The sequence below is a fragment of the Pseudophryne corroboree genome, chromosome 8 (assembly GCF_028390025.1).
Source record: "Pseudophryne corroboree isolate aPseCor3 chromosome 8, aPseCor3.hap2, whole genome shotgun sequence".
NCBI lineage: Eukaryota > Metazoa > Chordata > Amphibia > Anura > Myobatrachidae > Pseudophryne > Pseudophryne corroboree.
In genome coordinates this window covers 448,364,984-448,389,368 of record NC_086451.1, presented here as the reverse complement: position 1 = coordinate 448,389,368, position 24,385 = coordinate 448,364,984, and the positions used below count along the sequence as shown (strand labels likewise).

Here is a 24,385-nt window from a genome sequence, read left to right as displayed (position 1 = left end):
CCATCAAGCACCTTTTGTCACTCCAGTGGCTGTGGGACTGGTCTTTGGTTCTCAGGGCTCTCCAGGCGCATCCGTTTGAACCACTGAATTCAGTAGACCTCAAGTGGCTTCTACTTTTTGAAGTTTCATTCAGACAGTGCCATTCCACGAACCTGGGCTGGCTACCTTCCTAAAGTCGTATCAAAGTTCCACCTTAATAAAAACATTGTGGTTCCGGACTTCCAATTCCCAGACCTCTGGACGTAGTCCATGCTCTTTGGATTTATGTGGATCACACCAGCTCGTACAGAAATCTGATGCACTCGTTATACGGGTTTCACAAGAGGGGCTGGCTTGCTAACAGACAGACTTTGGCTTGATGGCTTTGCATGACCATTGAAGAGGCTTACACGCAGGCTGACCCAACTGTTCCGACTAGTTACTGCCCTTTCTACTCATTCTTTGAGACCCTCATCATCAGCCCATTGTGGCGCTTCTGCAGTAAAATTGTGCAAGGCAACCACGTGGTCTTTCAGCCACACTTTCTTTAGGTTCTATGCCTTTTACCTTTGCCTCTCAGGATGCTTCCTTTGGGCACTGTATTCTCCTTTCTGCTCAGGAGCATCCCCTCCCTTAGGAAACCTGCTTTGGGACATCCCCAGCGTAATCCCTGTGGACCTTGATGAGTTTTGGTACTTCCCTTCATTAACTCTTTCTTCGAAGTCCACAGGGAACCCACCCTGAGGAACCTGGCTTCTATGGGTATTTCTAAGGTCACAGAGTTCCCCTCTTCTAGTGTTTCTCTTGAGTGTACCATTGTTCCTGCTCTACCCTGCTACTGCCTTGGGCTTATTCACTAAACTGGCTAGCCTGGGGCTGGGTGTAGGGGAGGAGGGACCAGTGCATTCTGGAAGCAAAAGCTTTAACTGTTTGGTGCCCGTTCAGTCTCCAAACCACCTGCACCTCAGCGTAGACTTCGAAGAAACAGTTAACAAAAGGCAAGTCAACCATAACTCATTTTATTTGATTTGCTAAGCTAACCTCTAGCAGGTTCCCACTTACAGTCCTAACATTTCAGGTTATTCACTTGAGTTATTGTTTAAAAATGAATACAAAGCTAGAAAGATGGTTTTGATCAAAAACTTCCGACCATTGGTGTGTTATGTGATAACATGTATACAGGAGGTTTTTATATGCATCTTCGTAAAACATTTTGTTATAATTAAACTCTGAATGTGATTATGCTACGGATGTGTCCTCATACACTACTACTGCGCTTGTGCCAAACATCCCTTCTCGGTGCACCTGGTCCTGTGTGACACGTCTTGCGCAGAGCCATGTTTGCTTGAATGTGTCAACTGCAATGCTACAAATCTGCTACACAAGACTGATCTAATTAATTTGATGTGACACTGATTAGCTGTATACAATGTGCTACGGATGCAGCGGTCGTGGCTTTTTACTGCTAAGTATAGACTCCATCGCACAGACTTGGTATCGCAGATCAGTGCACTCTTGTGAAGATTTGCCACATCAGACTGCAATTAAGACGCACACGCGGGCGAACAAGACGCTACACCTTGCAATGTGGCTCATTTGCACCAGATCTTGTGCCGCATGGCTTATTAAGGCTAGGAGTATGAGGACACATCTGTACCTTCCCATACCTTATCACTGCCATTTTGTTTATATGGACCTTTTAAATGCCATGGCTTTGAAATCCCACTGCTTAGTAAATGTACCCCGTTTCCCCCAAGACTGTCACAAATAACTCACCCCTAATCTGTTACACATCAATTGATAGAAGACAGACCATGCTAGCTGGAAGTATATTTTCTTTATTTACATGTTTCCAAACTAAAAGGGTTTCAACAAATACAAGAGAGACAAAGAGACAGATTTTTACATAGCGACAAACAAAACAAATGGTTAGGAAGAAAATGAAAACTTTTTTCCCCCCAGGTAAAAAATAAAGTCACCCTTTACATTGAGAAACATGCTGCTTGTGCAACGCGGAATAATATACACACACGTATATATACAGGCTTATAAAATCTTACATCTACACCGGCCCCTGTGTCAACAGGGCACCCTCTGTAATTATTTTACATTATAAAACAAAGAATAAAGTTTTTCCTTCTCTTTTTTTCTTTTTAAATAAATAAAAAAAGAACAATGGCTGCGCAGGATAATCTGTAGGTCGGGTGCTCGTTACAGATGGACTGCACCCCCCTCCGGCCTGACACTACATGCAGTAAAAGGGCTGTAGGACTTCTCAGAACTTTCTGTCCACCAATACCATGTACAAAAATGCTTTCAAGTTCCTTGAAATCATATGTATGAAGGAGAATGTTTTCTGGACCCTTGTGCAGGCTTCTCTGCAGGATGTTTGAAGCTCCCTTAGGGGAAACAAAAAAAAAAAATCCAACCACTTCTCAGCAAGATTCCAGGACTCTGGCAACAGAGCAATGATCCCAAGCACCTTACTGTAGTGTGCGTCATATCACGGGTAGGAGAAAACTTAGACTCAACTTGTAACACTGCACTGAGCAACACCTACATTAGAGGGCATCTGAAACCCCCGGCCCTGACAGAAGCCGAACTCTACCTCTTCCAGGTGTCCGTGCGCTCCATGAGAACTTGTAAACAGGATAAAATAAGGACACTGCATCACTTCTGCCTCGTCCCCTCCCACCCTCAATAATGCCTTGTTAGTGTATTCCACACGGGAGCCACAAGTCCGATATTAAGGGTGATGCCTCATGTTCCAGGCGTTCCCCCAGCTGTGCTTACGTGTACAAGTAGCTGCGGGGTAGGCAGAGTTCACGGAAACACCAAAGGCCTCAGTTTATTTCCCCCAAAGGGTGTTAAGTTTAGTTCATTAAGGTTCTGTTCCTGCAGATCCTTTTTAGAACCACTTATGAAGCAAAAATCCAGCCTTCCTGCCCTGCTCCAGCAGAAAGGTAAAGTCGCTCATTTTATATATTTATATATATATATTTTAGATCCATCCCTCAGCCAGAGTCCGAGTCACTGGTATCTGAGGAGCTGGAAGTGGAGCTGCTGCTACTGTCAGAGTCTGAACTGGAGCTGGAAGCACTGAGTCGGGAGACAGATACAGGCTGAGCAGATTCCACCTTCTCGTGGGCTGTAAAACAAAAAAAACGCACTTGTTAACTTCTTATACAGTAGAGTAGTATCGGACATTGATAAATGACTTATGTAGAGAGCATAATAGAACGTCCGGGTTATTTATTATATTGTATGAAGTCTTCAAACTTCAATATAGTTTCACAAATTAAAAATATATGCCAAATTCACGTACTCCTAAATAAACACAATTATGTACAGGTTATGTTACGCGAATGCACATGGACTTAGACCTTCTCAACATTGCATCCTTCAATGGGCATGGTCTTCACATATCAAACAAGTTGTTTATCAGGGAAATAAAACGGAAAGGCGCCTTATCGGAGCTGCTCCTCATAATGCAATCGGGACACTCACCTTTTTTGGGTGGCTTTTTTGTGGAGTTGAGTTGTCCACTAACATCCTGCAGCCTCTTCTCCAGCTCCCTTTTCTTTTCCAGTGCAATCTCCTCCTTTGTTTTCCCTACTGGCTTCTTAAGTGCTGCAGAGAGCGCAGAGTTAAGGGGAGCTGAGGAAAGCACAAACAGGGACATTGTTACCTTGAAACACAAACCTCCTTATCAACAGAAAGTATTACCACTATTTGGACTGTAACATTTGACCATTTAACTTCTTGCTCCATGGATAGGAGAGACACTTACACTTTTTGTAAATTTGTTAAATCTTCCCCATGTAACAACTGAAACTTGTGCTACACACCGCAGTAAAATGCCCCTGATACACAGCTCAGCAACCAGAGAACACTATATTCACTACTACCTGGCCACAAAAATGCACAGGAATAATGGTTCACTGCACTTTGCACTGTAGACATCCATATGGAGCTAGGAAAAGCTGTAACAATCATCCCCTAAATCACCTCTCACCTGTCCATTCAATAATTAACATTTGAAACTTTGACACCAAGAAACTACACAATACGGGTGACTTCCTTATCTTTCTTGCTGTATATAAAATGAAACAACGCAAGAGCCAAGCTTTCCATTATAAGGAGTGAATTCTCACCATAGGGCTTTCTGGGCTTTTTCCGGAGACAGGACATCACATATCTCTCCAGTTCACGGAGTGTGGAAGGTTTTAAAGTCTCAAAGTCGATCTCTATTTCCTCAGGATTGGAATCACGCAAGGAGGGCTCCCGTGACTGAATGATATGTACTACACGACCCAGCTTCTCTCCAGGCAACTTGTTAATATCCAAGCTCAGCTGCCGCTTCTCATCATATGTCATGGGCTTGCATTCCTCCTCTTCATCAGAGTCATACAAGACAGGTGGTGGCGGGGGCAGGGACTTCACAGATGATTTCTTTGAGCTCCTGAAAAGAATAAAATCCATTAATAAACCTCCATCATACTACCCCAAAAATAAAAACCACACAGGTAGAATAGTGAAGAGCTGAATGACAATATACACTGAGTGTTTGACAGACTTAACTAATGACTTGCAAACCACTATCACCATTAATAAACGCCACTAAAAACTCACTTTGAGAAAGCCGGGGTCGTGGAGCTGCTGCTTGTGCTAGTGGTCCCACCGCCAGAACTAGACTTTTTGGATTTTTTATTCTGGGACGGGCGTGATTTGCCACACCTCCACTCATCATCATCTTTCCCTTTTCTTTTATCAGATTTTTTCTTTTTCTTCTTTTCCTTTTTCTCGCGCTTCTTTTTAGGCTTAGAGATCGGGCCCTGGGAAAGCGCAGCCAGCTGCTCATGTACTGCTCGTAGCTGAAAATAACAAAAATGGCATTAATGCACTGAAAGGTCTTTACAGAGAGCAGGACTAACTTAATAGTCATTGTACTACATAACAAATAATATAAAAACACCAAAAAAACTGAAGCCTAACTAAGCATATTGAACCCATAACTAAAAGTCAGCATAAAAGATCACCTAAGTCAGGGGGTGGGGAACCTCCGGCCCGCGGGCCGCACCAGCTTGTGTCAGAGAGACACGCTGCCGCTCAGTCCGGCGGCAGCGTGTCTCAGCTGTCAGAACAGGGAGGAGAGCGCGGCTGTCGGGTGGGAGCGGCTGTGTGTAGTACTTCAAACCAGCCGCCGGCCCGTGAGCCAATCAGAGCTCGAGGACCGGCAGCCAATCAGGAGCCACGGCTGCCAGTCCGCGAGCTGATTGGCTCTCAAACCGGCGGCTGGTTTCAAGCCCTACACGCCGCCGCCCAACATATCCGCGCCCCACCGAAAGGAGCACGGTAAGAAGCACGGAGGGGAGAGCATCTGTATACCTGGCACTGTGGGGGGCATCTGTATACCTGGCACTGTGGGGGGCATCTGTATACCTGGCACTGTGGGGGGCAATTGTGGATCTGGCACCGCACTATTGGGGGCATATGTGTATCACGTCCCATTTTAACTGACCACGCCCATTTTTTGGCACACACACACAGTACCTCTAAGGGGCAGGGTAATTTTTTAAGTTGAGAATTTTTGTATGGCCCCCGAAGGATTTTATAAATATCCAAATAGCCCTCGGTAGAAAAAAAGGTTCCCCACCCCTGACCTAAGTGAACAACCTGTGCGCTTCACAATATGGTGGATTCAAGCTAATACTCAAAATATCCTAGGCAACCTGAAGAGCCGTTTACTGGTCGTCCAAGGATGCACTCAGGACAGTTACCTAGGTAGCACATTACGTGTAATTAAGAACTAAGCATTACTAGTGTGCATGATCCGCTTCTTTGATGCAATAAGCTGAAGCAAGCGATGAATACCTGCTCCTGAAGCTCTGCCAGTCTATTTGCCCTCTCCTCCTCAGAGTCGTCAGAACTCTCGCTGTCATCTGAACTCTCACTGCTGCTCTCGCTGGAGGAATCTGAAGAGGACTTGGAGTCGGAGGGGGGCATTTGTGTAGAGGTGGTGGGGGGATTAACTGCAATAGGCTCGTCAGGCATCTTGGCGTAACGGAACTCAAACACATCCTGGGAAGCAGACAGACTCATGAGCGCACAGTAACTACAATAAGGGTGACCGCAGTGACAATAATCCAAAAGAATTCTCACCTGCAACTTTCTAGCCATAGCCACAACGTCATGATCTGGGGGGTTATACTTGTAACAGTTAGAAAACATAAGTCGGACATCTGCAGCAAACTCCTGGGCATCGCGGAATTCTCTATTTTCCATCTTTTTCTGTACAAGAAGAGGCGAATGAGTATGGTTATCACCCATACAATATGTGCACTCATTTAAAAGCCATTTCTGCAAAGATATTAAAGGCTATACATTGTTTCCCCATCAGTCCTGTGCCACAGAGACAGTCAATGTCTGGACCCTTTACGCAAAGGCAAGCTAGGAGATACGTATAGTCCATATACTTTTAGTTATGTTTAAATATTAAGGCGACATAACATGATACTCTGGCCAGCCTTGAAATAATGCATATCCAATGCCACAAGATTTGTGTTTGCTCCGAGCCCCACCTTAATAGTGCTGAGGTCCATGGGATGTTTGATGATATCATGGTAATCGTGCAGTCCCAGAGTAGAGGCATCCACAGGTTTATAGAATGGCCACGCATAAGCTGCATGTTTCTTGGAGAGAAGTTCTTTGAGAATGCCATTGCAGTATTTCAGCTGTTCAGACAGTTTGCCCTTCTTTGAAGTTTGATGTTGCTGGGAGTCAGGCAAGTCTTTACGAGGTGGCTTGATGGGGCGGCCACTTTCCCGCCGGGCTGGGATCTTAGAAGGTTTGTTTTCAGCTGGAGATAGAGGGAAGGAATCTCCACTGGTGGCAATAATAGCCATGGTGGTTGGAGTTGTAGTGTCTGCTTTCCTCTTTACACCTTTCTTCTGTCAGGAGAACACAATGGTCAACTCGGTAGGTCAAACACATTTGCCCTTGCCATAAAAAGGAGTTACCCATCTGAGGCTTCCACAAAATGTGAAAGATACCAGGACAGAAGGCTAGCAATACAGAAAAATAAGAAAAAAAAACCTGCAGTATTTTAAAGTTGTACCTTTGAACTTGGTTGTGTGGTCGCTGGGATAACGGAGAGAGTCTGAGAAGAGGGCATAGATTTCAGTATAGGATTAGACAGGACTGGTGGGTGCGGTAAGTTAATGATGGTGGTGGGAACTTCCGGAGAACTTGGGTAATGTGAGGACTGTGACATGGAGGAAATGGCTGGCACTTGATGGGCAGTGGTGATGCCACCTGTAGAACAAAAAATAAATTATAAAACCGAACACATCACAGCATAAGCCCCATCTCTCAGCAATGGTAAGAAAATATTTGTCATTTACCTGCAAGCTTGGGGCTTTTCACAGGTTTGATTTTTGTAGCAGTGTTTGGAATCTCTTGCTCTTCCTGTGGCATCTGTGCTACTTTCTGAAGGAACATCTTCTCCAGGCTCTGAGCCATTAGTACAATGTCATCATTGGGCTTTAATACAAAATACATCAGATTAAGACACTGAGAGCAAAACTTGTGATTCCAAATCACAAGTTCACACAAACATCCAGGATAAAATTGAACCCTACACAAGACTTAAGAAAAACCAAATTCAGTGCGATGCTCGATGCAGTCCTCACCTTGTTGTAAATGTAGCAGTTAGTGAACATTGTGTTAAAGTCCTGCATACACTCCAATGCACTCCAGTAATAGTTGTTCTCTAATCTCCTCTTGATGGTCCCCATGTCCATAGGTTGCTTGATGATCTTATGATAGTCCTATAGACACAGACCGCCCCCACCACAGATGGAGAGAAAGCAAGATCAATGGTTAGCTCAATCCTAACACTCACATTATTATGTTTATAATTCTAAAATTCAAAAAAAAAAAAAAAGTAACACAACCTTAACACCAATTACACATTTTCAGATTATACAATCGTAAGAGAAAAAAAACAAAACGCTTGTTACATCCCAATAACGGCTGCATCTTCCCTGCAGTGTACAACAGACCCTGGCCTGTGAGCGCTAACCCAGCAATGACTGCTTCTGTGTACATAGGACCTGATGACAGCTCTGGGACATTTAGAGTGTTGAAAATGTATTCAACTGTCACAATCCAAACAGGCAGACTGATTCTAGAGACACAAGCGGTTAAAAACAATAGAAGCATTAGGTATAAGGACCATCTGGATTCCTCACAACCCTGTCCCATCCCTGACGTGTGATACAACCAATTGTTAGGGTCCGCCAATAAGACGGCAGGCCACGTTTTGGCCTGCTCTGCAGCACCGGGGTCATGCTGGTAGATGGAGGCTACTACGCACGTTTGATGAAAGACAGATTTGCCAAACGTAGCAGAATGACAAGATGGTTAGGTGGTGCAGGGCAAAGTATGACTGTATTCTAAAAGCTAAATAATAGGACACCTACCAGTTTAATGTACCTTCATACTTCTAATCCAAGACATCTCAGTATGTGTAGCTTTAAATACTTTCACACTTGGGTTCCTGTACAAATTCATGGATGTGCAGATCTGCAAAACGTATCAATTGGAAATTTGCATTTCACAAAGTAAAAATCAACCAGTTCACAAAATATAGGGTGGAGACTATCAAAAGAAGCTTTAACTACGCAGCGTGCATCAAGACATCCATACATTTGTAGGGATGGATGGGAAGGGGCAGTGGAATGCAACATATGAAGAGAAAGCTGAACGAATGGGTGTTTATTTATCCTTTATGTAGATATCAAATAGAGGGGGGGAAAAAAAAACCTGAAAAATAAATTAACCCACAAACCCCAACCTTAGGATATCTGTTCTAGACCAGCACAAAGTTAGAGCAGAGGCGAGACATGGTCCATCAATAATACAATGTCAACCAAGTTGCCCTGATCCCAGCAGCACCAGACGTCTCAAACCCAGAGCTGTCATCAGGTTGTGTAAGCAATCTGTCGCTAAAGTAACCCGTGTTTGTGCCGGGGAGAGCATAATGGCAAACATGCGGAGAACGCTGCTTTAACTAAAAGTGGTCTAATCTGCTGAAGCAGATGATAGCTGGTGTCAAGTATAATACCTAGACCTTAAGTGTCTGAACCCCTGCTGTGTATTTGTGACAGTTGTTAAATACAAACTTTGTCATCATTCCCAATCAACCCAGAAACATACCGGTAAACCCAGCTTTACAGCGTCCACAGGCTGGCGGAAGGGCCAAGAGAACTGGTGCTTCCACAGAGACTTCATGACCACTTTGTGCAAGTACTGCAACTGATTGGTTGAGCGGCCGGGCTTTTTGGGGTTGCTGACCTCAGGAGGAGGTGGGTTGACTTGCGGCGTGTGATTAAACACACTGGATGTCATGTTGGGACCCTCAAAGTCTTCGTACAAAAGAGAGGGCTTGCGAATACGTTTTCCTGGTGTTCCCTCCACAGACTGGCCCATTATACCATGGCTTAAATCCAGAGGAGGCCTGCAGGTGGGAGAGAATCTTTAGTCAGTGACAGTTTGCCATGTCCTACTGATGTGATTCATCAGTGCTTATTGATGGTAAACTAGGGAGGACTTTGAAATAGTACAACTTTACAAGGCAAAATTAATGCGGAAAGACAATGAACAAAATATAGCAACTTGTTCTAATTAATCAAAAGCTAGAATTTCCCTAGTTGAATTCATTAGGCTGCAATACTGCTTGCTCTACTAAAGTTCTGCTAGTGCAGCACTGCCCCTAGTGGATAAAAGGAACATTAAAGAGGTCACAATGTAGGACACGCGGGTGACAAATCAGAATGACACAAAATATTATATCCGCTTAAAGTGGATTTTTAACTTTGTTCATGACATTTGTGAAGTAATCACATTTCTATAGCAGTGGGGGGGGGGGGGGGGGGGTTAGATTTTAACCAATTAGGAGCTGGACAGAAGCACTAGGTGACTGAAGACAAACACACTTGCCCAACTGCTCTGCCCAGGGATTTGCTACCCTTGTGCCAATTTATAGTAAACAGATTATCCAGGAGGAGCATGCAGATCATAGTCCACAGGGTGACTCAGGACAGCAGATACAAAATGACTTGTGTGGCAATAAATGTAACCTGCATTCTATGTAGATGGATCACTGGAAGGTGCTAAAGAGCAGCATTAAGTTTCCAACGCTGCAGCGGATCATCACATTGAATGGTCCCAGAGAAAATGATCGAATTAAACCCTCTGACACATCACTGACCGAACCAGGAAGTATTGACTCACCCACACAAATAGTGCTGTGTACAGCAGTGACCTCACACCTTGTGATCCCTTCATACATAAACATTACATCAACCTAAACAGCACGGCTATTACACAGCACCACCACCACACAAAAAAGACAGTGTAACTGACCAGTCTACTGTCCACACATATTGGTTATACTCTATTATAGTAATACTGTATATACGCTGCCATAGAAACCGGTCTCAATACAGTTAACCTTGTATCCAGTTACCTACAGACATTTGATTGGTCACCTTTACTACACAACAGCGGTGCCAGAAATTGGATTCCCCTGCAACCCAGTCTCATACAGAGCACAAGTGTCAGTGATCAGATACAAAAATCGGACAAGTTATCAATATAAGAAAATCCAAATCTAAAGCCTGTAAAGCCCTTTAAACTCTGAATACTATAAACATCCATCTGTGCAGGCTGCACAGATGGAGGTCACTACAGCAGGGGAACAATACTCTATTCAATCATGGGCAAACAGCTGATCAGCCCAAACAGGGCACAGGATATGCACCAAGTCACAGTACTACACATATAAACCTGATAAAAACAAATTGGGGAAACTAAACGTTGCTGCTAAGCAACCACTGGCACACTATCACCTTTCTACAGGTGCAGAGCCACAGGTGAGACATCCGGGGTACTGTCCCGGCCTCGGGGTACAGGCAGGGTTTCCCCATTGTTGCCTAGTAACGCGGCGTCTCCTCCCCCAGGAGGATATATAAGTCTGGGCAGCCGGAAGAAAATGGCGACGCCGCAGTTAGGAGGGCGCAGCTGAGAGACCCTCCGGGAGAGCCCCAGCCAGCGGTCTCCGTGGGCCAATATGACTGGGAACAGAGGCATCAGTGCCGGCTGCGGGTGTATCAGCAGCGGCCGCGTCAGCCGGAGGACGTTGTGAGGAGGATGGACGTGGATTGTGTTTGGGAGGAGTGGGGGGGTTGATAGTAATGAGGAGACGCCATCTCCATGGAGCCAAGGCCGGGGAGAGGGGGGTAACTGCGGGGGAGCCGGCGATTTGAATAAAAATGCGGTTTTACGCCACAATAACTGTCTCGGACTAGTGCAGGGAGGGTCCGCCAGGCACCGGTACCTTTTAAACGCCGGGTTTAGGGCCGTCTCCATGCGGATGGATTCGGATTGTGTGGACGCCCGCTCCCGGAGCGAGGGCGTAGCGGTCTCTTTGACTCAAACCACCTCAGACTCTCCACTTTCAGCTCCTGCTCTCCGCTTCAGCGAAATGGCGCTTCGGCAGCTGAGGCCAGTCTTATATAAATACAGCAGCAGCAGATGATTGGTCGGTGCGAAACCGCCTCCACTGGAGCCGCGGCGCTCCCATTGGCTGCCGCGCCCATCCATTACGACGCCATCCGCCCACTCGGACCGGGGCCTTTTCCTATTGGCCGCCATACCTCCCGTTGTTCAGGCGCCCCCCGACGGCCTTGAGGGGAACGGCCACTGCAGCAGCGAGCGAGGACGCGCCCTTTCCTTCGTAGGACTCCAGGACGAGTGACTCAGTGCAGTCTCCACGTCATCCAAAGAAAGCCTCCGTCGTCATTGGCTGGAGCCGGGCAGAAGTCTGTTGCCCAACGACGTCCTATTGGCTGTTACTAGGCAGCCGAGCTCAGACTGGGCGGTCTCCTCACTGTCGCGTGATGTGGCCGTTGTTTCTCTCTCCTCTCCTCTGGCGCCCTGAAGGAGACGACGCCATCTTGTTGTGCTGTTGTAACGCTGTATGCATAGGGCCGTGTGTAAAGCCGCCGCCATTTTGTGTCGCAGCCAAAAGTCCCGTAACAAAAAACAGACCAAATAATAAAGCATATTATCCTAGTTTTCCTACACTGCCGTACTCAGGCTATATTACCACGACCCAGTCCCCGTCAGCAGTCATATCTGAGGTAATGGCCAAACCTTGGGCGAGAGGACAGACTCCAGAACTCATCGAACCACAAGCAGTTGTCGAACCGTCACATTTTCGTTCCTTCTCGCTGGTTGCAGCGGGTCCTTTCCAGTCAGGGCGCTCCTAGAACCGTCCACGGCGATTCTGCGCCTTTCCTTCTACAAACGAGCCAAATCCCGTCAAATCTCTCCGCTGCCCCGGTAGATCCGAATGTGCCGCGTAAAAGGGGCCGAATTGGGTCGATTCCCGGCGCCGGAGGGCCTCTCCCGGTCCCCGCAGGCACACGCCGCCCCCGCCTGCTCTGAGCCGCCGCCATTTTGTTGTCAGGAGCTGAGGCGGCAGCAGCGCGCTGTGCTTCTCCTTCCTCTGGCTCTCAGGCTCTCCCCCTGCTGCTGCCCGCTCTCCCGCAGCCTGTGGGACGCCCCGGCCCCCGGATGCTGGATCCTTTCCGCCACCTACTGGCGGCTGCTGCTGTATTATTATTATTTCCTCTCTCCCTTCGCTCCTCACACACCTCCCCCCTCCTCTATGTACTAAGTGCACAGTCATTGCTGTAAAATGGCGGCCGGTCATTGTTCTATGTGTACTCCCCCCTCCCCCGCTCCAAAATGAAAGACGACGGGAAAAAAAAAAAGTCGCGACCATCTTCTCATAAACGCTTTCACGATCGCCCACCCGCTTATATCCTGTGTCTGTTTCCTTATTATCGCCGCGTTGCCTTGGGCGGCTGTGCAGATAACGCGTGTAATAAATACGCGGCATCTATGCACCATGTAGTCAGTCAGCCCGCCGGCCTGATAATCCTCCCTCATGCCCCCTGTCTGTCTCCCCTCCCTCATGTACTAGAGCCACTGTAATATTAAGGCAGAAAATACCACTGTATAGAACACTACATGAGCCCATGTCTGGCACAGTCTGTAAATGTGACTTTATTTTTTTTATTCAGTTTACTCTGAGCCCTTCCTGTACTTATATAATACCACGTCCTGACTCTGGGCGTATAATGGTGGATTGTGGCAGACTTCCCCTGCCTCACAGAGGTTCCTTGTTGTGGGTATCAGGCAGCAGCTAGTATGTGTATTCTCTGAGGCGCGTCGACCTGAAAAAGTCTGGGTAGTAGCATTAGCGTTGCCGCTATTGTTTTAAATTTTGTTTTGTTTTGTGAGGGATGTGAAGCTCTGACAGCAAAACTCACTGTTGCTGATGTTACCATATCTGCATGCTGTGTTTTAGCTGGACTTTTCATGGTATTTATCATGGATACAGCTTGTTTCGGCACGTTTCAGTGAGAAGGAAGGCATATAGGCCCCTTTGTATTAACAATGGTGGCAGTGCCACGGTTATCAACAAACCTGATAATGGCTAGAATAATTATTGTGGTTTTTTTTATTTTTTTTTTATTTATTTTTACGTGATTAACGCTGTTATATATACAGGGCGTACTTACCTACCTGAGCCACTCCATGAGGGAGAAAATGCTCTGTTCCTGGACTTTCCTGGTCATGTATGATTGCCATCACCTGTGGTGAAACACCTTTCTTACCAATTAACTAGCTCACCACAGGTGATGGCAATCATACATGACCAGGAAAGTCCAGGAACAGAGCATTTTCTCTGACGTCCTAGTGGATGCTGGGGACTCCGTAAGGACCATGGGGAATAGCGGCTCCACAGGAGACTGGGCACAAAAGTAAAGCTTTAGGACTACCTGGTGTGCACTGGCTCCTCCCCCTATGACCCTCCTCCAAGCCTCAGTTAGATTTTTGTGCCCGAACGAGAAGGGTGCACACTAGGTGGCTTTCCTTAGCTGCTTAGTGAAAAGTTTAGTTTTAGGTTTTTTATTTTCAGTGAGACCTGCTGGCAACAGGCTCACTGCATCGAGGGACTAAGGGGAGAAGACGCGAACTCTCCTGCGTGCAGAGTGGATTGGGCTTCTTAGGCTACTGGACACCATTAGCTCCAGAGGGATCGAACACAGGCCCAGCCATGGGGTGTGGTCCCAGAGCCGCGCCGCCGGCCCCCTTACAGAGCCAGAAGCAAGAAGAGGTCTGGAAAATCGGCGGCAGAAGACATCCTGTCTTCACCAAGGTAGTGCGCAGCACTGCAGCTGTGCGCCATTGCTCCTCAGCACACTTCGGTAACTGAGGGTGCAGGGCGCTAGGGGGTGGGGCGCCCTGAGCAGCAATAAAAACACCTTGGCTGGCGAAAATACATCACATATATCCCCCAGGGCTATATGGATGAATTTTAACCCCTGCCAGAATCCATAAAAAAGCAGGAGAAAAGTCTGCGAAAAAGGGGCGGAGCCTATCTCCTCAGCACACTGGCGCCATTTTCCCTCACAGCTCCGTTGGAGGGAAGCTCCCCTGGCTCTCCCCTGCAGTCACTACACTACAGAAAGGGTTAAAAAAGAGAGGGGGGCACTAATTAGGCGCAGTATTAACAATACAGCAGCTATAAGGGGAAAAACACTTATATAAGGTTATCCCTGTATATATATATATAGCGCTCTGGTGTGTGCTGGCAAACTCTCCCTCTGTCTCCCCAAAGGGCTAGTGGGGTCCTGTCCTCTATCAGAGCATTCCCTGTGTGTGTGCTGTGTGTCGGTACGTTTGTGTCGACATGTATGAGGAGGAAAATTATGTGGAGGCGGAGCAAATTGCCTGTAATAGGGATGTCACCCCCTAGGGGGTCGACACCTGAGTGGGTGAACTGTTGGAAGGAATTAAAAGTGTCAGCTCTTTACAAAAGACAGTGGTTGACATGAGACAGCCGGCTACTCAGCTTGTCCCTGTCCAGACGTCTCATAGGCCGTCAGGGGCTCTAAAGCGCCCGTTACCTCAGATGGCAGATACAGACGCCGACACGGATACTGACTCCTGTGTCGACGGTGAAGAGACAAATGTGACTTCCAGTAGGGCCACACGTTACATGATTGAGGCAATGAAAAATGTTTTACACATTTCTGATAATACGAGTACCACCAAAAGGGGTTTTATGTTCGGTGAGGAAAAACTACCTGTAGTTTTCCTGAATCTGAGAAATTAAATGAGGTGTGTGATGAAGCGTGGGTTTCCCCCGATAAAAACTGATAAAAAGTTATTGGCATTATATCCTTTCCTGCCAGAGGTTAGGGTGCGTTGGGAAACACCCCCTAGGGTGGATAAAGCGCTCACACGCTTGTCAAAACAAGGGCTCTACCCTCTCCTGAGATGGCCGCCCTTAAGGATCCTGCTGATAGAAAGCAGGAGGGTATCCTAAAATGTATTTACACACATACTGGTGTTATACTGCGACCAGCAATCGCCTCAGCCTGGATGTGCAGTGCTGGGTTTGCGTGGTCGGATTCCCTGACTGAAAATATTGATACCCTAGATAGGGACAGTATATTATTGCCTATAGAGCATTTAAAAGATGCATTTCTATATATGCGTGATGCACAGTGGAATATTTGTCGACTGGCATCAAGAGTAAGTGCGTTGTCCATTTCTGCCAGAAGAGGGTTATGGACACGACAGTGGTCAGGTGATGCGGATTCCAAACGGCATATGGAAGTATTGCCTTATAAAAGGGAGGAGTTATTTGGGGTCGGCAACAGCTGGGAAATCCACGTTTTTACCCCAGGTCGCCTCTCAACATAAGAAGACGCCGTATTATCAGGCGCAGTCCTTTCGTTCCCATAAGGACAAGCGGGCAAAAGGTTCCTCATTTCTGCCCCGTGACAGAGGGAGAGGAAAAAGGCTGCAGAAATCAGCCAGTTCCCAGGAACAGAAGCCCTCTCCCGCCTCTGCCAAGCCCTCAGCATGACGCTGGGGCTTTACAAGCGGACTCGGGCACGGTGGGGGCCCGTCTCAAGAATTTCAGCGCGCAGTGGGCTCACTCGCAAGTAGACCCCTGGATCCTTCAGGTGGTATCTCAGGGGTACAAATTGGAATTCGAGACGTCTCCCCCTCGCCGTTTCCTAAAGTCGGCTTTACCGACGTCTCCCTCCGACAGGGAGGCAGTTTTGGAAGCCATTCACAAGCTGTATTCCCAGCAGGTGATAATCAAGGTACCCCTCCTGCAACAGGGAAAGGGGTATTATTCTACACTGTTGTGGTACCGAAGCCGGACGGCTCGGTGAGACCGATTTTAAATCTAAAATCTTTGAACACTTACATACAGAAGTTCAAATTCAAGATGGAGTCACTCAGAGCAGTGATTGCGAACCTGGAAGAAGGGGACTACATGGTGTGTCTGGACATCAAGGATGCTTACCTTCATGTCCCAATTTACCCTTCTCACCAAGGGTACCTCAGGTTTGTGGTACAGAACTGTCACTATCAGTTTCAGACGCTGCCGTTTGGATGGTCCACGGCACCCCGGGTCTTTACCAAGGTAATGGCCGAAATGATGATACTCCTTAGAAGGAAGGGAGTTTTAGTTATCCCTTACTTGGACGATCTCCTGATAAGGGTAAGATCCAGTGAACAGTTGGAGGTCGGTGTAGCACTATCTCAGGTAGTGTTGCGGCAGCACGGTTGGATTCTCAATATTCCAAAATCGCAGCTGGTTCCGACGACTCGTCTTCTGTTCCTAGGGATGATCCTGGACACAGTCCAGAAAAAGGTGTTTCTCCCGGAGGAGCAAGCCAGGGAGTTATCCGAGCTAGTCAGGAACCTCCTAAAACCGAGCCAAGTCTCAGTGCATCAATGCACAAGGGTTCTGGAAAAAATGGTGGCTTCCTACGAAGCAATCCCATTCGGCAGATTCCACGCAAGAACTTTCCAGTGGGACCTGCTGGACAAATGGTCCGGGTCGCATCTTCAGATGCATCAGCGGATAACCCTGTCACCAAGGACAAGGGTGTCCCTCCTGTGGTGGTTGCAGAGTGCTCATCTTCTAGAGGGCCGCAGATTCGGCATTCAGGACTGGGTCCTGGTGACCACGGATGCCAGCCTGTGAGGCTGGGGAGCAGTCACACAGGGAAGGAATTTCCAGGGCTTATGGTCAAGTGTGGAGACATCACTTCACATAAATATCCTGAAGCTAAGGGCCATTTACAATGCTCTAAGCTTAGCAAGACCTCTGCTTCAAGGTCAGCCGGTGTTGATCCAGTCGGACAACATCACGGCAGTCACCCACGTAAACAGACAGGGTGGCACAAGAAGCAGGAGGGCAATGGCAGAAGCTGCAAGGATTCTTCGCTGGGCGGAAAATCATGTGATAGCACTGTCAGCAGTATTCATTTCAGGAGTGGACAACTGGGAAGCAGACTTCCTCAGCAGACACGACCTCCACCCGGGAGAGTGGGGACTTCACCCAGAAGTCTTCCACATGATTATAAACCGTTGGGAAAAACTCGACAGGTATTGCGCCAGGTCAAGGGACCCTCAGGCAATAGCTGTAGACGCTCTGGTAACACCGTGGGTGTACCAGTCAGTGTATGTGTTCCCTCCTCTGCCTCTCATACCCAAGGTACTGAGAATTATAAGATGGAGAGGAGTAAGCACTATATTCGTGGCTCCGGATTGGCCAAGAAGGACTTGGTAACCGGAACTTCAAGAGATGCTCACGGAGGATCCGTGGCCTCTACCTCTAAGAAGGGACCTGCTCCAGCAAGGACCCTGTCTGTTCCAAGACTTACCGCGGCTGCGTTTGACGGCATGGCGGTTGAACGCCGGATCCTGAAGGAAAAAGGCATTCCGGATGAAGTCATCCCTATCCTGATCAAAGCCAGGAAGGATGTAACCGCAAAACATTATCACCGCATTTAGCGAAAATATGTTGCGTGGTGCGAGGCCAGTAAGGCCCGACGGAGGAAATTCAACTGGGTTGATTCCTACATTTCCTGCAAACAGGAGTGTCTATGGGCCTGAAATTGGGGTCCATTAAGGTTCAAATTTCGGCCCTGTCAATTTTCTTCTAAAAAGAACTAACTTCAGTCCCTGAAGTTCAGACGTTTGTAAAAGGGGTACTGCATATACAGCCTCCTTTTTGTGCCTCCAGTGGCACCTTGGGATCTCAATATAGTTTTTGGGTTCCAAAAGTCACATTGGTTTGAACCACTTAAATCTGTGGAGTTAAAATATCTCACATGGAAAGTGGTCATGCTGTTGGCCCTGGCCTGGGCCAGGCGCGTGTCAGAATTGGCGGCTTTATCCTGTAAAAGCCCTTATCTGATTTTCCATTCGGACAGGGCGGAATTGAGGACTCGTCCTCAGTTTCTCCCTAAGGTGGTTTCAGCGTTTCAACTGAACCAACCTATTGTGGTGCCTGCGGCTACTAGGGACCTGGAGGACTCCAAGTTGCTAGACGTTGTCAGGGCCCTGAAAATATATGTTTCCAGGACGGCTGGAGTCAGAAAATCTGACTCGCTGTTTATCCTGTATGCACCCAACAAGTTGGGTGCTCCTGCTTCTAAGCAAACTATTGCTCGTTGGATTTGTAGTACAATTCAGCTTGCACATTCTGTGGCAGGCCTGCCACAGCCAAAAATCTGTAAATTCCCACTCCACAAGGAAGGTGGGCTCATCTTGGGCGGCTGCCCGAGGGGTCTTGGCTTTACAACTTTGCCGAGCAGCTACTTGGTCAGGAGCAAATACGTTTGTAAAATTCTACAAATTTGATACCCTGGCTGAGGAGGACCTGGAGGTCTCTCATTTGGTGCTGCAGAGTCATCCGCACTCTCCCGCCCGTTTTGGAGCTTTGGTATAATCCCCATGGTCCTTACGGAGTCCCCAGCATCCACTAGGACGTCAGAGAAAATAAGAATTTACTTACCGATCATTCTATTTCTCGTAGTCCGTAGTGGATGCTGGGCGCCCATCCCAAGTGCGGATTGTCTGCAATACTTGTACATAGTTTTTGTTACCAAAAATCGGGTTACTGCTGTAGTGAGCCATCTTTTCTAGAGGCTCCTCTGTTATCATGCTGTTAACTGGGTTTAGATCACAAGTTATACGGTGTGATTGGTGTGGCTGGTATGAGTCTTACCCGGGATTCAAAATCCTTCCTTATTGTGTACGCTCGTCCGGGCACAGTATCCTAACTGAGGCTTGGAGGAGGGTCATAGGGGGAGGAGCCATTGCACACCAGGTAGTCCTAAAGCTTTACTTTTGTGCCCAGTCTCCTGCGGAGCCGCTATTCCCCATGGTCCTTACGGAGTCCCCAGCATCCACTACGGACTACAAGAAATAGAATTATCGGTAAGTAAATTCTTATTTTCTCCATCATGGAGAGGGTCAGGTAGGCAAGTATGATACAGGGATAGCGCTTATGATAAATGCCTGTCCCTGTGGACTACTTCCCTGCACATTGGAGGAGACTCTAGTGTTTTCGAAAGGCTCCTTCACAATTTCTGACAGTGCGCATAGTATCAGAAACTCCTTGATTGTGGGTGGAGGCTGCGCTCTGCTCCGAAAATGCATCTACAGTGTATTGGCATAAAGTATCGCTAGTTTGAATAACGGCAGCCTCGGGACAAATTTCAACTTCGTACATAAGAGGCAGATAACAGTCCCTATTGGGAATAGTGCGGACTGCGTCCTGAAGCGCTAATTTAGCCTTTTACAGGAGATTTTTGTAATAGCCCCAATCCTTAAATAATGCAGAAGCTGCAGGTTTATAATTTTATGTCAAGGGGATTTGATTCACATTTCTCCGGCAGGGTCCACAGGATAACAATGGGATATGATGGAGCGACAACATGTTTGCACCAATCAGTCAAAGCCTTCCGGCCTCCCAGCATGCAACGGGCCCATCCATATATCCCCACCCCCTAGCTCAGGCAAATCAGTTTTTTTTGTTTGGTGCGGCAGGAGCTGGACCATGGTCAGAGGGATGCTGGATTGTTAGCAGCCCCAAGCTTTACTACCTGCTTTCAGCAAGCTTGTGCTTCTTAGGCCGCTGTCCCCCTTGCAGAGCCAGAAGACAGAAGAGACGATGAAATCGGCGGCAGAAGACTCCTGTCTTCATTAAGGTAGCGCACAGCACTGCAGCTGTGAGCCATTGCTCCCACAGCACACCCCACACGCTTCGGTCACTGTAGGGTGCAGGGTGCTGGTGGGGGGCGCCCTGGGCAGCAATTATAATACATTTTGGCTTAAAATACACATAATACAGTCTGCCAACTGTATATGTGTAAAAACCCCCGCCGTTAAGATATATAAAACGCGGGACAGAAGCCCGCCGCTGAGGGGGCGGGGCCTTCTTCCTCAGCACACCAGCGCCATTTTCCCTTCACAGCTCCACTGGAAGCAGCTCCCGAGGCTCTCCCCTGCAGTATCCTGATACAAGAAGGGTAAAAAAGAGGGGGGGGGGGGGCAAATAAATTTAGGCGCAAATAAGATGATAAGCAGCTATTGGGAAAAATCACTTTTCTCTGACGTCCTAGTGGATGCTGGGACTCCGTCAGGACCATGGGGATTAGCGGCTCCGCAGGAGACAGGGCACAAAAATAAAGCTTTAGGATCAGGTGGTGTGCACTGGCTCCTCCCCCTATGACCCTCCTCCAAGCCTCAGTTAGGTTTTTGTGCCCGTCCGAGCAGGGTGCAATCTAGGTGGCTCTCCTAAAGAGCTGCTTAGAAAAAGTTATTAGGTTTTTTATTTTCAGTGAGTCCTGCTGGCAACAGGCTCACTGCATCGAGGGACTTAGGGGAGAGAAGTGAACTCACCTGCGTGCAGGATGGATTGGCTTCTTAGGCTACTGGACACCATTAGCTCCAGAGGGATCGAACACAGGCCCAGCCATGGAGTCCGGTCCCGGAGCCGCGCCGCCGACCCCCTTACAGATGCCGAAAAGTGAAGAGGTCCAGAAACCGGCGGCAGAAGACTTTTCAGTCTTCATGAGGTAGCGCACAGCACTGCAGCTGTGCGCCATTGTTGTCACACACTTCACACCAGCGGTCACGGAGGGTGCAGGGCGCTGGGGGGGGCGCCCTGGGCAGCAATGATAATACCTTGTTCTGGCTAAAAAATACATCACATATAGCCCCTGGGGCTATATGGATGTATTTAACCCCTGCCAGGTCTCACAAACATCGGGAGAAGAGCCCGCCGAAATAGGGGGCGGGGCCTATCTCCTCAGCACACAGCGCCATTTTCCTGCACAGCTCCGCTGCGAGGAATGCTCCCAGGACTCTCCACTGCACTGCACTACAGAAACAGGGTAAAACAGGGAGGGGGGGGGCACTTTTTTGGCGTTTTTTGATATATTAAGCTGCTATAAAGGAAACAACACTTCTGTAGGGTTGTTCCTATATATTTATAGCGCTTGGGTGTGTGCTGGCAAACTCTCCCTCTGTCTCCCCAAAGGGCTAGTGGGGTCCTGTCTTCGATAAGAGCATTCCCTGTGTGTCTGCTGTGTGTCGGTACGTGTGTGTCGACATGTATGAGGACGATGTTGGTGTGGAGGCGGAGCAATTGCCTGTAATGGTGATGTCACCCCCTAGGGAGTCGACACCAGAATGGATGGCTTTGTTTATGGAATTACGTGATAATGTCAGCACGTTACAAAAATCAGTTGACGACATGAGACGGCCGGCAAACCAGTTAGTACCTGTACAGGCGTCTCAGACACCGTCAGGGGCTGTAAAACGCCCTTTACAGACCCAGACACGGACACCGAATCTAGTGTCGACGGTGAAGAAACAAACGTATTTTCCAGTAGGGCCACACGTTATATGATCACGGCAATGAAGGAGGCTTTGCATATCTCTGATACTGCAAGTACCACAAAAAGGGGTATTATGTGGGGTCTGAAAAAACTACCTGTAGTTTTTCCTGAATCAGAGGAATTGAATGAAGTGTGTGATGAAGCGTGGGTTAACCCCGATAGAAAACTGCTAATTTCAAAGAAGTTATTGGCATTATATCCTTTCCCGCCAGAGGTTAGGGCGCGCTGGGAAACACCCCCTAGGGTGGATAAGGCACTCACACGCTTATCAAAACAAGTGGCGTTACCGTCTCCGAAACGGCCGCCCTCAAGGATCCAGCGGATAGGAGGCTGGAAACTACCCTGAAAAGTATATACACTCCTACTGGTGTTATACTGCGACCAGCCATCGCCTCAGCATGGATGTGCAGTGCTGGGGTGGTTTGGTCGGATTCCCTGACTGAAAATATTGATACCCTGGATAGGGACAGTATTTTATTGACTTTAGAGCAATTAAAGGATGCTTTTCTTTATATGCGAGATGCTCAGAGGGATATTTGCACTCTGGCATCGAGAGTAAGTGCGATGTCCATATCTGCCAGAAGAAGTTTATGGACGCGACAATGGTCAGGTGATGCGGATTCCAAACGGCATATGGAAGTATTGCCGTATAAAGGGGAGGAATTATTTGGGGTCGGTCTATCGGATTTGGTGGCCACGGCAACAGCCGGGAAATCTACCTTTTTACCTCAGGTCCCCTCCCAACAGAAAAAGACACCGTCTTTTCAGCCGCAGTCCTTTCGTTCCTATAGGAACAAGCGGGTGAAAGGACAGTCATATCTGCCCCGAGGCAAAGAAAAGGGTAAGAGAGTGCACCAAGCAGCTTCTTCCCAGGAGCAGAAGCCCTCCCCGGCTTCTGCAAAGCCCTCAGCATGACGTTGGGGCTTTACAAGCGGACTCAGGGGCGGTGGGGGGTCGACTCAAGAATTTCAGCGCACAGTGGGCTCACTCACAGGTGGACCCCTGGATCCTGCAGGTAGTATCTCAGGGTTACAGGTTGGAATTCGAGAAGTCTCCCCCTCGCCGGTTCCTAAAGTCTGCTTTGCCAACGTCTCCCTCAGACAGGGCGACGGTATTGGAAGCCATTCACAAGCTGTATTCTCAGCAGGTGATAGTCAAGGTACCCCTCCTACAACAGGGAAAGGGGTATTATTCCACACTATTTGTGGTACCGAAGCCGGACGGCTCGGTAAGACCTATTCTAAATCTGAAATCTTTGAACCTGTACATACAAAAATTCAAGTTCAAGATGGAGTCACTCAGAGCAGTGATAGCGAATCTGGAAGAAGGGGACTTTATGGTGTCCCTGGACATCAAGGATGCTTACCTGCATGTCCCAATCTGCCCTTCACATCAAGGGTACCTCAGGTTCCTGGTGCAAAACTGTCGTTATCAGTTTCAGACGCTGCCGTTTGGATTGTCCATGGCACCTCGGGTCTTTACCAAGGTAATGGCCGAAAGGATGTTTCTTCTGCGAAGAAAAGGCGTATTAATTATCCCTTACTTGGACGATCTCCTGATAAGGGCAAGGTCCAGAGAACAGCTGGAGGACGTAGTAGCACTAACCCAAGTAGTGCTGCAACAGCACGGGTGGATTCTGAATTTTCCAAAATCTCAATTGACCCCGACGACACGTCTGCTGTTCCTGGGAATGATTCTGGACACGGTTCAGAAAAAGGTGTTTCTTCCGGAGGAGAAAGCCAGGGAGTTATCCGAACTTGTCAGGAACCTCCTAAAACCAGGAAAAGGGTCTGTGCATCAATGCACAAGAGTCCTGGGAAAGATGGTGGCTTCTTACGAAGCGATTCCATTCGGCAGATTCCACGCACAAACTTTTCAGTGGGATCTGCTGGACAAATGGTCCGGATCGCATCTGCAGATGCATCAGCGGATAACTTTATCGCCACGGACAAGGGTGTCTCTTCTGTGGTGGTTGCAGAGTGCTCATCTGTTAGAGGGTCGCAGATTCGGCATACAGGACTGGGTCCTGGTGACCACGGATGCCAGTCTGAGAGGCTGGGGAGCGGTCACACAAGGAAGAAACTTCCAGGGAGTATGGTCAAGCCTGGAGATGTCTCTTCACATAAATATACTGGAGCTAAGAGCGATTTACAATGCTCTAAGCCTGGCAAAACCCCTGCTTCAGGGTCAGCCGGTGTTGATCCAGTCGGACAACATCACGGCAGTCGCCCACGTAAACAGACAGGGCGGCACAAGAAGCAGGAGGGCAATGGCAGAAGCTGCAAGGATTCTTCGCTGGGCGGAAAATCATGTGATAGCACTGTCAGCAGTGTTCATTCCGGGAGTGGACAACTGGGAAGCGGACTTCCTCAGCAGACACGATCTACACCCGGGAGAGTGGGGACTTCATCCAGAAGTCTTCCACATGATTGTGAACCGTTGGGAAAAACCAAAGGTGGATATGATGGCGTCTCGCCTCAACAAAAAACTGGACAGGTATTGCGCCAGGTCAAGAGACCCTCAGGCAATAGCTGTGGACGCTC

General features: G+C 48.0%; 1 protein-coding gene across 4 annotated transcripts; it reads right to left on the bottom strand.

Annotated features, from left to right (window-relative positions):
- Positions 1-1,801: 1,801 nt before the first annotated feature.
- BRD2 (bromodomain containing 2) lies at positions 1,802-12,678 on the bottom strand. 4 transcript variants are annotated; one of them, XM_063938226.1, is made up of 12 exons: positions 12,199-12,678; positions 9,199-9,499; positions 7,671-7,808; positions 7,383-7,521; positions 7,097-7,293; positions 6,561-6,929; positions 6,142-6,270; positions 5,854-6,060; positions 4,612-4,853; positions 4,134-4,441; positions 3,487-3,636; positions 1,802-3,127 (listed from the first exon to the last, which is right to left on the bottom strand). In XM_063938226.1, the coding sequence occupies exons 2-12, from the start codon at positions 9,469-9,471 to the stop codon at positions 2,994-2,996; spliced, it is 2,286 nt and encodes a 761-aa protein (XP_063794296.1). In that variant the 5' UTR covers positions 9,472-9,499; positions 12,199-12,678; the 3' UTR covers positions 1,802-2,993. The 4 variants fall into 4 exon arrangements, with proteins under 4 accessions (XP_063794296.1, XP_063794295.1, XP_063794294.1 ...); XM_063938225.1 differs by lacking the exon at positions 12,199-12,678 and adding an exon at positions 11,381-12,187 and having other exon boundaries at positions 6,561-6,926; XM_063938224.1 differs by lacking the exon at positions 12,199-12,678 and adding an exon at positions 11,381-12,186.
- Between the last annotated feature and the right edge of the window lie 11,707 nt (positions 12,679-24,385).